General features: G+C 48.3%; 1 protein-coding gene across 1 annotated transcript in view; it reads right to left on the bottom strand.

Moving 5' to 3' along the window:
- The window catches only part of zbtb46 (zinc finger and BTB domain containing 46), an 87,920-nt gene that overhangs the window by 52,079 nt on the left and 20,841 nt on the right, over positions 1-15,000 (bottom strand). The window contains exon 2 of the mRNA XM_062540714.1: positions 10,345-11,459. Coding sequence (XP_062396698.1) covers positions 10,345-11,422 — 1,078 coding nt within the window. The 5' untranslated portion in view covers positions 11,423-11,459. The remainder of the gene's footprint in view (positions 1-10,344; positions 11,460-15,000) is intronic.

Below are 15,000 nucleotides of genomic sequence, written 5' to 3'. Positions count from 1 at the left end.
ACGGTGTTTTAAATATTAAAGCTATTCCAAGTTTAATGAGGTGTAAATACTATGGGGAGAATGCTGAGAGGTAGGGGGCAAAAGGGGTTCACTCTCATTAGTTTGCGCGCTCACCTTTAGACTGTGGAGACTTGAGTCGGGGAGCGAGGGAAAGACAGAGAAAGAGTGAGGGGAGAGAGGGAGAGAGAGAATGAGAGAGAAGGGAAAGAAAGGAAACAAAAAGAAGAGGAGTTTACAGAGAGGGAGAGAGGCTCTTGTGAACAATGTACTGTAGGAGTAACTCGTTCTCTTTCTCCTCTCTCTTTTTCTCTCTCCTTCTCTCGTTCCTTCTCTTCTCTCTCTCTATCTCTCTCTCTCTTTTTCTGTAGGATTTGTACTATAAGATCTTGAGGCATCGTTTCACTTGGCATCGTGTCTTCAGCCAGCTATGAGTCACCTGCCTAGGCCCACAGATGGGTCTGCCTCTCTCTCTCTATCTCTGTGTGTGTATGTGTGTGTGTGTGTGCGTGTGTGTGTGTGTGTGTGTGAGTCCATCGCTGCTTCCAGTCATGCCTGATCGTTGACTAACATCTCTCGGGCACGAGTGCGGCAACAGAGAGGAGCCAGCAGCGCGGCAGCGTAAACAAACGAGCCTCATTTCGATCACAACACAGCACGGGGGACCGGGGGCGAGGGCTCGGCTCATCTCTGGAGGAGAGAGCGGGTGGACTTTAGTCAGACTTTAGTGACCGTTAATGGGGTAGGGAGACGGAGGGGAGGGCCACTATAAAATAATTCAGATAAGAGCATCAACGGATGGAAAACGGATGGCAAACGTAATATAGCGCAACAAGCCCTTTCCAGGGAAGTATGCACGGAGTGGCCAGACACAATGGAGGAGTAGTTCCAGCGAATGGGAGGAGAACAATGAGGATCTATCAGAAGAGAGGGGGGGGGGGGGGGGGCACCATAGCACTGTGGTCTCAGCTCAAGCACGACTGGGAGCTCAGTAAACATTAACAGGTTCTGCTCAATGGTCTGTATGCCACGAGCTAGGCAACAAATTTAACTTTCTCCAGAGTGACTTAATGAAACTGCCATTTGTGTGTATGAGAGAGAGAGAGAGAGTGTGTGTCAGGGTGTGAGTTCATGCAAGTCTGTGTGTGTGTGTGTGTGTGGGTGTGTGTGTGTGTGTGTGTGTACTTGGAGGGGTCACATTCTTTAAGCCTCAGGGTGTTTAACAAGGACAATGTTGGTCTCAAACAGCAAACTAGACTAGGCACACACACAAGCGCGCGCGCACACATGCACGCACACACACATGCACACACACACACACACACACACACACACACACACACACACACACACACACACACACACACACACACACACACACACACACACACACACACACACACACACACACACACACACACACACACACACACACACACACACACACACACACACACACACAGAGGCCCCAGCAGGTAAGTCCTCTATCAGGTACACACCATTGCTGCCATACCCAGCACGATAACACATTCCCTCACTCACAGTCTATTCCCAAAGAGGAAGCAATAACAAGCGAAACCGCAGACATGAGCTCAACTCTTTCAATCAAATGAGGAATCGAGTGATGAAGCATATACTCGGAAAAAAAATCATGAATAGAATACAAAACTATTTTTTTTTGCAATGCTCTGACGTGTCTTGACTTAAGGGAGGGGAATCTCGGGGGAAATGGCTAGTTCCTGAAACTGCAGAGGTGGACGGCAGGGTGACATGTTCTGAATGCTTTGGGGAGTTGACAGTCCAGTTGCTGATTCCTAATAAAACCTCCCCAGAGAGTACCAAGTCACAACAAACATTTGTAAAAAATTCCCTTTATCAGTTTCTCTGTTCAATGCCTTAATACTAGCATATCAATGTCCGCGTATTATATATTATTTAATTTAATTTCAATGCATTCAATGGTTGAACAGCTTGTTTAATGAAATCACCTTATATTCCAATTCATGATCACCCCTGTTACAAATTATTCAAGGTCTTTTCACTTTTGTACAGAAATTGATGCATTTCTAGTGTGGTAAGATATGCCTACCTCCACAGGTTGGCTAAAGGTTTGTTTAAGAGAATCATTCATTAGAAATCCTAAATGCCTGCAGGCTTCTACAATTAGTTGAGTTTCCTTCAACTCAAACAGCTATTGACTACAGGCCTAATGGGTCAGAGACTGGGATGAGAGCTTCATGAGTAGTAAGGCCTGTTCCCATCGGGTGGGATAAGATAGAGAAATGACTCGTTTCCCCAAAATAAAATAGATCATGATAAATATTGTGAGAATCAATTCGTGTTCCCCCAAAATGACTTAAACTTTTTTTTTTTCTCCCTGGAATGAGATGATGCATATGTGAGAGATAATTCCTGTTTCCGTGCAATGAGGCGAGACATATCTGAGAAATAACTCCTGTTTCCCTGGAATGAGGCGAGACATATCTGAGAAATAACTCCTGCTTCCCCCGCCTGACTCACACCAGGCCTGTCACACAGAGTGTGTTACACTCTCATCAAAATGACACCAGCCGTGACATGGCCCGTTGACTGACATGATGTCTGCCATATTGGGCAACACACAGAATGTCATGAAGGCCTGTCCCCCTCCCACCCCCCCTCAGTTTCCACAGACGGATGGGGGACTTAAAGCTTGTTTTCTCCAGTTTGGATTCCTGTCAAGCCCCTGACTGGCAGGAGAGAAAGGTCTTTGGGACATAATGTGTCACAAACCCTTCAGACTGGTTTTTGGGGATTAAAGCAGCCTGTCCTACAACGTGTCATATCTCATATAGACGAGCCCGAGACCTTGGGCAGAACATCACAGAGGTTAAATGGCCTCTTTAACAGCTTTCTGTCTGGATTATCAGCAAGTCTGTAAAAAACTCTTTAATTGTTTATTCATACTCCATCCTCCACTTCATTAACTAACAGGGCATGTGTGATTTACAGTCCTACATCTCTTATCATCAACTGTTGTCATCATGTCTGTCAGCCGTGCATATTCTGCTGATATTACATTTTGAATTAAATACATGACAAAGTCAAAACTTTGTCATGTCAAGACAATATTTGGGAATCGTGGTCAAAGGAAGCGTACATTCTATCAGTGAAACATTCATGTTTTCTATTTTTGGGATGGACACCCGCTTCCAAACCAATTTGTAATAAGGGTTGCCATGAAATTCATTAGGATGACGGCTTTCTCTGATAAAAACACACACACACTAACACACACACACACACACACACACACACACACCCAGTGCCACAAAAATGCACCGTATATGATGTCTTGTTTTTAGTGCCAGCCATTGTGGACCGTCTCTCAGGCCAGAGAGGACACACAGCTTATAATAACATTACGGTCAAAAACAGATGTTTTTAAGAGCGACGACTTTTAGGAAAAGCATCAATACTACAGCAGATGTTCACGCTGAGATCAGGACAGTGTCTTTGTATGAACCCATTTTCAAAATAGTGTTATGCCACAGCCAGACACACACACACACACACACACACACACACATACACAGTCCAGAGCCGCAGAGAGCTCACACACACACACACACACACAGCCACAGAGAGCATGCACACATACACACACACTCCACACGCACAGACACATTAAGAATGCACTGCACTTAATGAGGGATTCCATTTATTTGCATTTAGGGAATCTATGGCCTCACTAAAGCTCTTTGCTAGCTTCCGCAGGCGCCATTTTCCAGATAAACCTTATTATCCTGGCTGACTAGCACTCCTTCTTCATTTCCACCGCGCGCTCCACTCGGACGGAGGGGCGGGGGACAAAGACGGCGCACTGTCTCTCTTTGTGCTTCTCCGAGCATTACCGACGCTATCCCTTTTCTTTTAACGCACGGCCGTCAACAACACACACTGTGTCTGTGCTTCAGTTGGCCGCCCGCTTCGCTAACTCATCCACCACCCCCCCCCCTTCCCACCACTCGCTTATTCACTGTGTGTGTTTAGTTAAAGGTGGACTGGTGAGTGGCTGCACACTCGACGACTTCCAAAATATACACAAAGCACTTAAAAGAGGCACGCTTCAAAGCCCAGTCTCACAGAAGTCCCAGAGAAGTGGCATTGTATAAATCAGGCCGAGGCCATTATCTCATTGGGCTCAGGATTAACTTGAGTTCTAAACTCCAAGCACCAGCAGAGAGGGGGGGGGGCACTCCCCTGTAGCAGTTGCACGTCCGCAGACATATGGACAAATGGTATCAATAAGGAATGAAGCAATTAGAGTGGGCTCTTAGCGGAAGTGTACACTCCACTAACTTACTCTAGAGAGAGAAACAGAGAGAGAGACAGAGAGAGAGGGTGGGGAGAGAGAGAGATGTAAAGAGTGAGAGAGAGAACGAAAGTAAGCCAAAAGAAGAGTTAAGATATATATCTATTTCATGTGTGTGTGTGTTTGTGAAGGTGGGAGGGGGAATGAGAGACAATACACACACACACACACACACACACACACACACACACACACACAGGAAGCAAGTGGGGTGGAGAGAAGGAAAGAGAGAGAGAGTGTGCTAGTATGAGTGGAGAGCCCATGGCAGCCACAGAGTCCTCCTGGCTCCACACCGACCTGCCCTGCTAATCACTCTCCCTCAGTAATCCTTGCCCACTTCAGTAATACTGCAAACAGTCACACACACACACACACACACACACACACATACACAGACTCCAAGAGCACTACAAAAACTCGGCACCCTCCTTAACCCAAACAGAGGAAAAAGAAAACGACTGAATGAAAAAAGAGGATAAAAAGGTTAGCCCACAAAGTCACTGTTTGTGCCTATATTCTGGATTAGCCGTGAAAGAGAAACGGCTAACCTTTAGCGGGAGAAGAAAACAAGGATTATGGGTGCAACACCCCCCCCCCCCCCCGCCTCTCCTTTTCTCGCGCGGAGGCGCCGGAGACGCGAGCGGCGCACTCCACGCCGCTGGCACGGAGCATGTATCCCCCAAAGTAAGCGATGAAATAATTAAGCCGCACTTAACACGGAATAAACTGCCATCTCCTCTCACATCCCCGCAGCCCCGTCGCCATGGCTACACAAACCGTGAAAGTTGTGACACGAGGACCCAGACACAGTAAAATGGAAGCGGGGAAAAATAAAAATATATAAAAGAAGAGGAGGAGGAGGAGGAGGAGGAGGAGGAGGAGGAGGAGGAGGTGGGGGTGGAGGGAGAGGGGGTGAGGCGCTGTTATTTGGCCGTGGTTATGGCAGAGCCACGAAAGCGTGAAACCTGCAACTGAACACTTCCTGTGGCCTTTCACTGTATCTGGGCGAATGGCTCCAGCCGCGCTCATGTTGCCCCGAACCTGAGGCTGCTCCCGGTAACTCCAGACGCCCGGGGGCTGCCACCGAGCGCCCGGCGTTTAGGGGGGCACCTTTAAATGGGCTCTGAGTGCCCCTTCGGCGGGCAAAAAGCTGTAATTCTGAGCCATTCAAACACTGTTTGAGGAGGACGTGCTTTAAACATAAAAAAGATTACACCCAACACTTATTCACGTACACACACACACACACACACACACACACAACACACACTTTTCTTTCTTTCTTTCCCTCTCTGAGACACGTACACCACACCACACCACACCACACCACACACACACACACACACACACACACACACACACACACACACACACAGCTTAAGAGACAGGGAGTTATCTCTGAGAGACAAACATTAATTTCTAACATTAATGTTAACATTTCCACATTCTTCTAAAGCCGGGGGAACGGAGCGGCTTGTGCTTTCCACTCCAGTGAGAAGATAGGGAGGCAGCAAGACAAGGAGCTCCGCAGCCGACGGGAGCCAATTAAAAAACACGCCGCCATCACAGGGCAAACTCAGGGACACAAACCACAGCCGCCAGCACTCATTTAGGGGACTGGATGCTGCTGGAAACAGGCTACTTGTTGGACGCTTGAGCTGCTGGTGGAATGGGAGTTCACACACACACACACACACACACACACACACACACACACACACACACACACACACACACACACACACACACGCGCGCTCATACATGGACAGTCCTCTTTAGCACATTCACCCTTATTCATTATCACATTATTGAAAGAAGACTGGGCAGACGGTAATTTAGTGCTCTGCTGCGGGAGCATCTAGCTCAAGCAGCACAAACGCCTAATAGAATGTGAGACACAAAGCACACAAGATGTATAAAAATAGATCATTATTTCATGAAGAGACGCTTGTCAAGCCTCGTCCCTTTTGTGCGTGTGCACTTGGTCATGAAAGTGGGAGATTTTGTGTGATAAGGCCTGGTGTTGCCTCACAGGATATAGCACTATATTTAGTGATGGGGCGATATTTTCTTCCCCTCCATGCTAAGTGTGTAAGTGTGTGCGTGTGTGAGCGAGCGTGTGTGGGTATGCGTGTGGTCACCGTGGTTTGATATCGAAACATCGCTGGGAAGTTTTCAGTGTTTTTGCCCAAATGAACCTGCTGATCTCAAAGCGATGTCGCAAGATATGAGGCCAGCAGAGCAGGTGACGAAACCTAAAGTCCCTCTGCGGGGGGAACTCCACGATATGGCCCATCAGGACAACACCTTCTCGAAACTTTCTCTCAGTCCCTAAACATTCTCCTTTCCACTGACACACACACACTCGTGGGGGAAAGTAGCAGTCACGGAGTATTCACAGAATTTTACAATATTTATTGCGTCAGGGTTTTTACAATGAGTGAAGAGAGAAACCTAGATGACCATTAGGATGTGGACTCGCCCTCGTTTAGAATGAGATTGAATCAAGACCCCCCGTGCATGGATCATTCTTACTTAAATCTTAAATCTCACTCTGCCCAAAGCCTAGCTATACTGTACATTACTAAACATGCCACTCATCTCATTACTGACAACTTGGCTCAGCTGAGTACCATGTAGGCCACAGCATAGCGATCTGAACATTTATGGCATTTATGGTTCAAATGTATAGTGGCACAGTATAGTTTTGGAGCTCTGGGCCAACTGCGTCAAGTAACTGACCATGAAATTGGGGACTTCTGCAACTAGAGACATAGAGTCATGTTAATCAGCCACCCTTATAATATGCAACTGTCTTTAAAACTAGTCAGCCAGCCTACATAACAGAACTCCAGGTGTCTATTACAGGGTTGCTCTGAAGCAGAGTGAATCTTGTAGTATTGTAGGCATGGGTGTTGGACAGGTAGACATGGAATTAACCCCGTGGTGAACTTAGCTGTGGCTACGACGTCACCTGCGTCTAAGTTTACCGGTGGCCAAGCTCTCTGGAAGTGTGTGTCTAGGTTTACCTGTGGCCAAGCTCTCTGGAAGTGTGTGTCTAGGTTTACCTGTGGCCTAGCTCTCTGGAAGTGTGTGAAGTGGAGAGTTCCACAGCGGGGCAGCTCTCTCTCTTCCACACTCCGACGGTTTAGAGTTAAGCACGTCTACTCATTATAAGCTAATGTAGATCTCTGTTACCCCACCTTCCCCCCTCCCATCCGCAACACACACACACACAGACACGCACACACACGCGCGCGTGCATACACACACGCACACGCACGCACGCACACACGCACGCACGCACTCACACACACACACACACGCACACACTCACACACACGCACACACACACACACGTCCCCTCCTCCCAACGCAGTTACTCTTTACAGGACCTTCCCTAAGCCCCCTGAGGGGAGGAGCCTCCAATCAGGAAGACAGGCCACCTCTTTAATCCTCGCAGCTAGTGAGGTCAATTCAATTATCCTGTTTTCTCAAAGAGTGTGTGTGTGTGTGTGTGTGTGTGTGTCTGTCTGTGTGTGTGTCTCTGTGTGTGTGTGTGTGTGTGTGTGTGTGTGTGTGTGTGTGTGAGTGTGTGTGTGCGCACGTCTGTGTCTATGTCTGTGTTTCTGTGTGTGTGTGTTTGAGTATGTGTGTGTGTGTGTGTGTGTGTGTGTGTGTGTGTGTGTGTGTTTGAGTGAATGAGTGTCTGTGTGTACCCATTTCTCAGCCAACTCCTTCAATACACAGGAGATTAGTGTTGCCTCACTTTTATAATGATCTACATACCTATCAACTCTCTGCTGCTAAATGCAGAAGGGACAGGTAGGGCTTTCTCTCGCCACCCCCCTTTCAAATGCTCCCGTTTTGTTTAGTAGGTTGACTGGGGAGAGAGCGAGAGAGAGAGGAGAGAGAGAGAGAGAGAGAGAGAGAGAGAGAGAGAGAGAGAGAGAGAAAGAGAGAGAGAGAGCTCCTTGGATAGACATTTATTAAGGACATGAAGAGCTATCCCCAGGGGAAGGGTTTCACACCTTCTTTAAAAGCATGCTCTGTCAGATCATTATTTATTTGATAAGATTGTGGCATGACTACAGTGTGTTTTGTCTTGGTGAAATGAAGGTGTGGTGTGCCAACAGCATTTCAGCACATCTGCCCACAACCAGTAGCAATAGAACCCCGATGTGTGCCATACTCTGTCCTGTTCTACAAGTTGAAACATGAGAATAAAATTGTCATTTTTGCATTTATTTTTCTCTAATTGCAGTTTACTTGTATACGTTATTGTCATTATAATAATAATAATAATAATTATTATTATTATTATTATTACTATTACAGTTTTTTTCAATCGCTAACAAGCGTTTGTCCATTCATTTGACACATTTTCAAAACTCTAAACACAGGCTCTCACCTACAAAGCACAATTGGCCAAATGGATAATTTTCCTCTCAAAAGCACATCCCATGTTCTTACACCACATTTTGTTACATATACACTAACTCGTAATTTCTCTGCACACACTAACTTTACCAAAACACTGGAAACCTGACTCAAAATGAAGTTATTTTGTCAAAGAATGAAGCTTGTTTTCACTTCACAAGATACATGCAGTCAATCAGAGTACACTAGGTTTCAAAATATTGGCTACTGTTGACATTACAAAAACTGCATAGACTTTTATGTTTCAGTTTTACAGGTATTTTACAGGTATTTGCAAAACATGCAATCCAGCATTTTTACACTAAATGTCTTGGTTGGGAACTGTATGTCCAGATGTAATGTTCACATTCAAATGCATTCCAGTAAAAAGCAAATCTTTTTTTTTTCACTAGGCCTACAGGAGGTGCAGTATAAATACTGTTTACAGTAGACTATGATAGAACAGACAAAGTTTTACAGCATTGCAGTGAACAAAATATCCATGAAACACAAGAGCATTCTGAACAAAAAACAACATTTGTCTTTTTCTGTTTCTGCTTCCAAAAACATCACCTCCTCTTTTTACTGTGTAAGTGTTACTGTAATGTAATAGAGAGCAATAACCCCTGCCACTGAGCCTAAGATCTGGAATCAGCTGTGGTTGGCCCAATTTACCCAACATAAATCATCTGTGTGTCAATTATTTGATTGTTTGTTTATTATCAGCTGAGATATATTGCTTTTGAATTGATAACATTGCAGAAGCAGAGGTTTTATACTGTATCTAAGGTTTGGAATATTGTTTTAACTATTGTGGGATGTTGTGTGTTAACGTTCGAAAATAATGCAAAAACGATCCATTATTTTGTTGGGAGGTATAGTTTGTCTGTTAAGAAAATGTAAGCATTGTTAACATGTATTCACTGACTGCATACTGTGTGAAAACAACATGAAATGTGTGAATGGTATGGCCACAAAAGACCGATGCTGTGCTAACTGTGTTTAGAGTTTTGAAAATGTATCAACTGAATGGACAAACGCTTGTTAGCGATTGAAAAAAACTGTATTATTATTATTATTATTACTATTATTATAATGGTATTTGTGTAATACTACAGTTTCTAAAAGCCTGAACAGTAGAGCAGCTATGAAATGGGAACTGATGGGAACAGGAAACATCACAAAGCTCTCTTGGACCACGTGCCTCTTCCACCAATAGTTCCAAACCCGCTTTCATAAAATGGCTCATTAAAAGGGACATAAGAACATGTCCAAAGATCATAAAAGCTACCCAGTAGTCTGACTACTTAATTCCATCACACTTGTCAAAGTGCACAGCGGCCACATAAAATATAAGATCCACAATCAAGACTTAGATTCAAACCCTTCAGACACTTTCAAAAGCATCTCCCCACTTCTCCCCAACTGACCTCCTCTCTTCCCTCCCTCTCTCCCTCTCTCCTTCTCTTCCTCTCTCTCTCTCCCTCCCTCCCTCCCTTCCTCTATTCCCTCCCTCCCTCCACGGCTGCCCCAGACCCCGCGGTCCGGTCCGGTCCACTCCAGCTTTGTCCTACCTGGCATGTCCTGGTTGCCGAAGTTCCAGCCGGCCGAGGCAAGCATGGAGGGCAGTGGCGACGTGGCCCGGCTGTCCCCCTCCGCCTGCTGGGTGATGTGCCGCACCGTGTCCTTGTTCTTGCGGTTCTTCCTCCGCCCGGAACCGGAGGGCTGCCAGCCGCCCTCGCCTCCGGCGCCCTGCTCCCCCGCGGGCCCTCCGCCACTCTGGGCACCTCGGCCCCCGCCGCCGGACCCTCCTCCTCCTCCGCCGCCGGGGCCGTCCTGTAAGTTCGAGGGGGAGACCTGCTCCTCTTTGACCTGCACGGCGCGGTAGTCTGCGGGCCACAGGGGCTGCGAGCAGGCGTCCTCCTGGCTCTCGTGGCTCTTGGGCGGCTCCTGGTCCTCCTTGCCGTAGGTGCTGCCGCCCTCGTGGCAGCTGGCGATGGCCGAGTCGCCCGACGAGTTGGCGGGGCTGGTGCGGCGCGCGAGCCACGGCGACGAGCTGCGGCCCGAGATCATGGACGCCAGCGCCTCCGAGGCTCCGCCGACAACACCTCCGCCCGCCACCACCACCACACCTCCTCCACCTCCTCCTCCTCCTCCTCCTCCTCCTCCTCCTCCTCCTCCGCCACCGACCCCTGACCCCACGGCGGCGGCCATCTCGAACTCGGCCAGCTCGTCGGCCAGCTCGGAGCGGATGCTGATGTCCAGCGCGGCCTTGATGAAGCCGTGGCACGCCTGCACGATGTCGGTCATCTGCAGGTAGCTGGCGGCCGACATCACCTCGATGACGTTCTTGCTGGTGAGCGCCAGGTGCGCCGAGTACATGAAGTCCAGGATGGCCTTGAAGCCCTGCGCCGTCACGATGTCCAGGTGCGTGACGGTGGCCGCCTGCTCCGACACCTTCTTCACCTGGCAGTAGAGCGTCTTGAAGTAGCGGCTGCTGCCCAGCAGCACGTTCTTGTGCGCCTTGAAGATCTTGCCCTCCACGATGACGCACACGTCGCACAGGATGCCGTGCTGACGCTGCTCGTTCAGCTCCCGCAGGAGCTGTCGGTAGTGGGAAGTGATCTCCATGTCTTCCTTCCTGTTATTCATTGGACTATCTGGTAGGTCGCTTCTCACTGAAGAGAGTCTGAAGGAAGGGACAAACACAGCAGAGATGCATTGTGGTTAATGAAGTTTTCAGGGAAGCGCTGCGAATGCGAACGTGCCCACGCGTGTAAATATACAGTCTGCTTGTGCAAATAGTTGGGTAGTTGAAAACTGCATCTTCTCACACACAAAGGGCTCATTGCTTGCCATCTGTGTGTGGATAGCAATGACAGTCATTGAGAGCTTACTCATGTTTTCTGATTAAGTACTCTAAATGATCTTGCGTCTCTTTTGTCACATGTAATAAACAGGCGATGCAGTTTGGTGAAGCCACCACATTTATTTGTGTTACAGATTATCTCTGTGTGAGGCTGGTTTGGCAGTGCCCACATTACACTACATAAACTCCTAATCAGAGTGAGGTGCCTACATACAGATGAAAAAAAAACCTACAAAGATTTGTGCCTTGTTTCAGAAGCTGGATAATGATCAGCTGAGTGTAAAATAGGACCAAGCAGCAGGGCCAGAGCACAGTGGTTTAATGGTGGGGTTTCTCACACAGTCATACCAGTTTCCATTCTCACAGTACTATTACTCATAGCTGACTGACATGGGTGCATTTTCAGTGGCAAAATTGGGCATAAATAACATCTGACACTGGTTGTCCTATTGCCCCTGAACCAAAAGTAGAGTATAATCTATTTGTGTGATCTTTTGTGGTGGAAAAGAGGAAAATTAAAAGGACAAACTGTGTAGTTGAGTTGCTGTATGAAGTTCACTACCTTTCCCTGGTAAACAAATAAAAACCACCCTGAAACTGAAGCATATGTCAGAGAAATCCCTCTTCATCTGACTCAACCAACCCCTACCCATCTCACTCTACACACCTCAACCCAACCAAGGAGGTCTCCTCGTCCTCACCCACGAACCCATCCCCATCCCCACCCCTTGGCCCTGCCTCTGCCCCTGCCTCTGCCCCGGGGCTCTGGCTCCTCGGGAGGCTCTGCTCCTGCTGCTGGTGGCCCTCCACCGGTCTGCTGCCATCACCCTCACTCTCCAAAATGAATAGTCTATTTGGCAGACCCATTTTCCACTTGATCAACCCACTAACTGACAAACGGTAATTAAATGCAACCATTTAACAACAACACATACACATACACACACACACACACACACACACACACACACACACACACACACACATACACTTACAAAAAAAGAGAAAGGAGCAAAGAGAAGAGATGGGGGTGGATGTGGGGAGGGGATGGGGGGTTGGGGGGGTGTGAGTGAAGCAGCGATGACTGCATTTAAGTGCCTCAAGTGTGCCTGGGATGATTTTATTTCACAGATGATAAACAGAGGGGGGCGTGTGGGATGAAGGGGGGGGGGAATAATAACAAAGACAATGACAGAGAAAACAAAAAATCCACAATTTATTAGCTGAACAATAGACACCTGAACAATGTCTACCTCTGCCGTGATCAATTAAAGCGGAGCAGCGGATGACCTGATTAAACAGCGCCGGCAGTTAATTGTTCTGGAGTCGCTCACGGGTGGGGGGTCGGTGTGTGTGTGAATGTGTGTGTGCATGGGTGGGGGGGGGGGGTACAATGGGCGAAGGAGGACAGAGCAAATGGAAGAGACAGAAGCTGTGACTCCAGACAATAGAGGAGATGGCTGTGGCCACCATGGCGATGCATTACCATGCCGACACTCTAAAAGGAGGAGAGGAGAGGAGAGGAGAGGAGGAGAGGAGAGGAGTGAAGAGGAGAGGAGAGGAGAGGAGAGGAGAGGAGAGGAGAGGAGAGGAGGAGAGGAGAGGAGTGAAAGGGAGAGGAGAGGAGAGGAGAGGAGAGGAGAGGAGAGGTTGCCACACAGTGCACAGCACAACAACAAACAAACCAAAAACTGACATTCAGTAAAGTAGCAACTGCTGTAACCTCCATATAAACTGTCACTCTTCTCTCTCTCACACACTCAGCTCTTATCCTCTCTTCCTTGGTCCCGTATTCTTCCTCTCTCCCTGCTCTTTCTCTCTTTTTCACTCTTTCTTCTCTTTTTCACTCTTTCTTCTCTTTTCCTATGTCCGGTTTCTCACCCCTCTCCTCCCCTGTACCTTGTTTCCCACATTTCTTCTCTTAACCCTGAAACCCACTTCCCTACCCTCATTCTTTCCATTCCCTCCTTCCTCTCCTTAGTAGCGCTTAATCGTCTCTCACCCCATCCCTCTTTTCCCCATCCCTCTTTCCTTCCATCCCCCGCTCTCCCTCTTTCCCTCCCTCTGTCTCCCCTCACTCCCCCCTTCCCTCTTCCTGCTCTCTTCCCTCTCTTTCCCCATCACTTTCCCCCCCCTCTCTCTCTCTCCCCCCCTCACTCTGTCTCTCACCCTCTGCAACCTCCTTAAAGCCCAGTGCAGTGCAGTGCATTAGAGGCGAGGTGTAGCTGCCTCTCTCTCTCTCTCTCTCTCTCTCTCTCTCTCTCTCTCTCTCTCTCTCTCTCTCTCTCTCTCTCTCTTCTCTCTCTCTCCCCCCCTCCTCTCTCTCTCTTGCGCGCGCGTCTCGGGTTGGGGGCTAAATCGGGGGGACGCGGAGTGTTACTGAACGGAGCTGTGATTTGTTTTGCGAGCGCCGGGCCTGTCAGCTCGGATTGGGCCGCTCGGCGGCAGACAGCCGGCGTTCTCCGAAGTGACAGCAGCGTTTGCTGCGGGGCCGGCACACTTCAGGTCATGTTTGGGAAAGTTATTCTCAACCTGATGGCTTGTAAGATCAAATCAATCCGCCGCCTCTCCCGTGTCCACTCGGGACAAACACACACCTTGCCTGAGAGACGGCTCCGCCGCCACCGACACAGCCGCTACCGCCGCCACCGCCGCACGACGAGGCGCAGAGCAAGTGTGACAGCCCATGAATTCTGGGTAATGGCTTTTGGTCGCCTTCCAAATGCTGCCTTTAAGGTGTTTTAATTTGGATACCTCCAGGCCGTCTTGCTTCCTTCCTTCCTCCACCACTACCAGCCCCCGATAACCCCCCCCCCCCCCCACACACTCTCGCTGTTCACCATCGCCCCCTCAAATCATTCGGAATAAAAGACCCTGCCAGGCGCAAAAACAACAGAGCAACATTGATGGTTTGATGGCTGTAGAGGGCTGCCTTCTTTTCAACCCCTTTTCAACACATTTGTAAAAAAAAAAAAAAAAAAAAAATGTTCTATCGAGCTTTGAAAAGAGACAGAGCTTTTCACTGCAGTGCCAAGGTAATAATTCAGGGCCGCAACCTCTCACCTCGCACACTGAAAACAGGTGCTTTCACGTGGCTGAATTGTTCCTCACCTTTCACTTCGCAAGTCTTTTAGCTGAGTGTGGGGCTGAAAATCAAACAACGTCGAACAATCAAGGCTACAGCGTGCGCGCGCACACACACGCGCACACACACACACACGCTCACACACACACACATCACTATGACCCCCCCTCTAAAAAAACACATGTGCACATGCACGCGCGTGCGCACACACACACACACACACACACACGCACACCTACATAGAAACACAAAAGAAAAAACCCAAGAAGTAAATCA

The sequence above is a fragment of the Sardina pilchardus genome, chromosome 7, assembly GCF_963854185.1.
Source record: "Sardina pilchardus chromosome 7, fSarPil1.1, whole genome shotgun sequence".
NCBI classification, from domain to species: domain Eukaryota; kingdom Metazoa; phylum Chordata; class Actinopteri; order Clupeiformes; family Clupeidae; genus Sardina; species Sardina pilchardus.
Note: the sequence above shows the minus strand (reverse complement) of the source record. Positions and strands in the feature narration are given on the sequence as shown.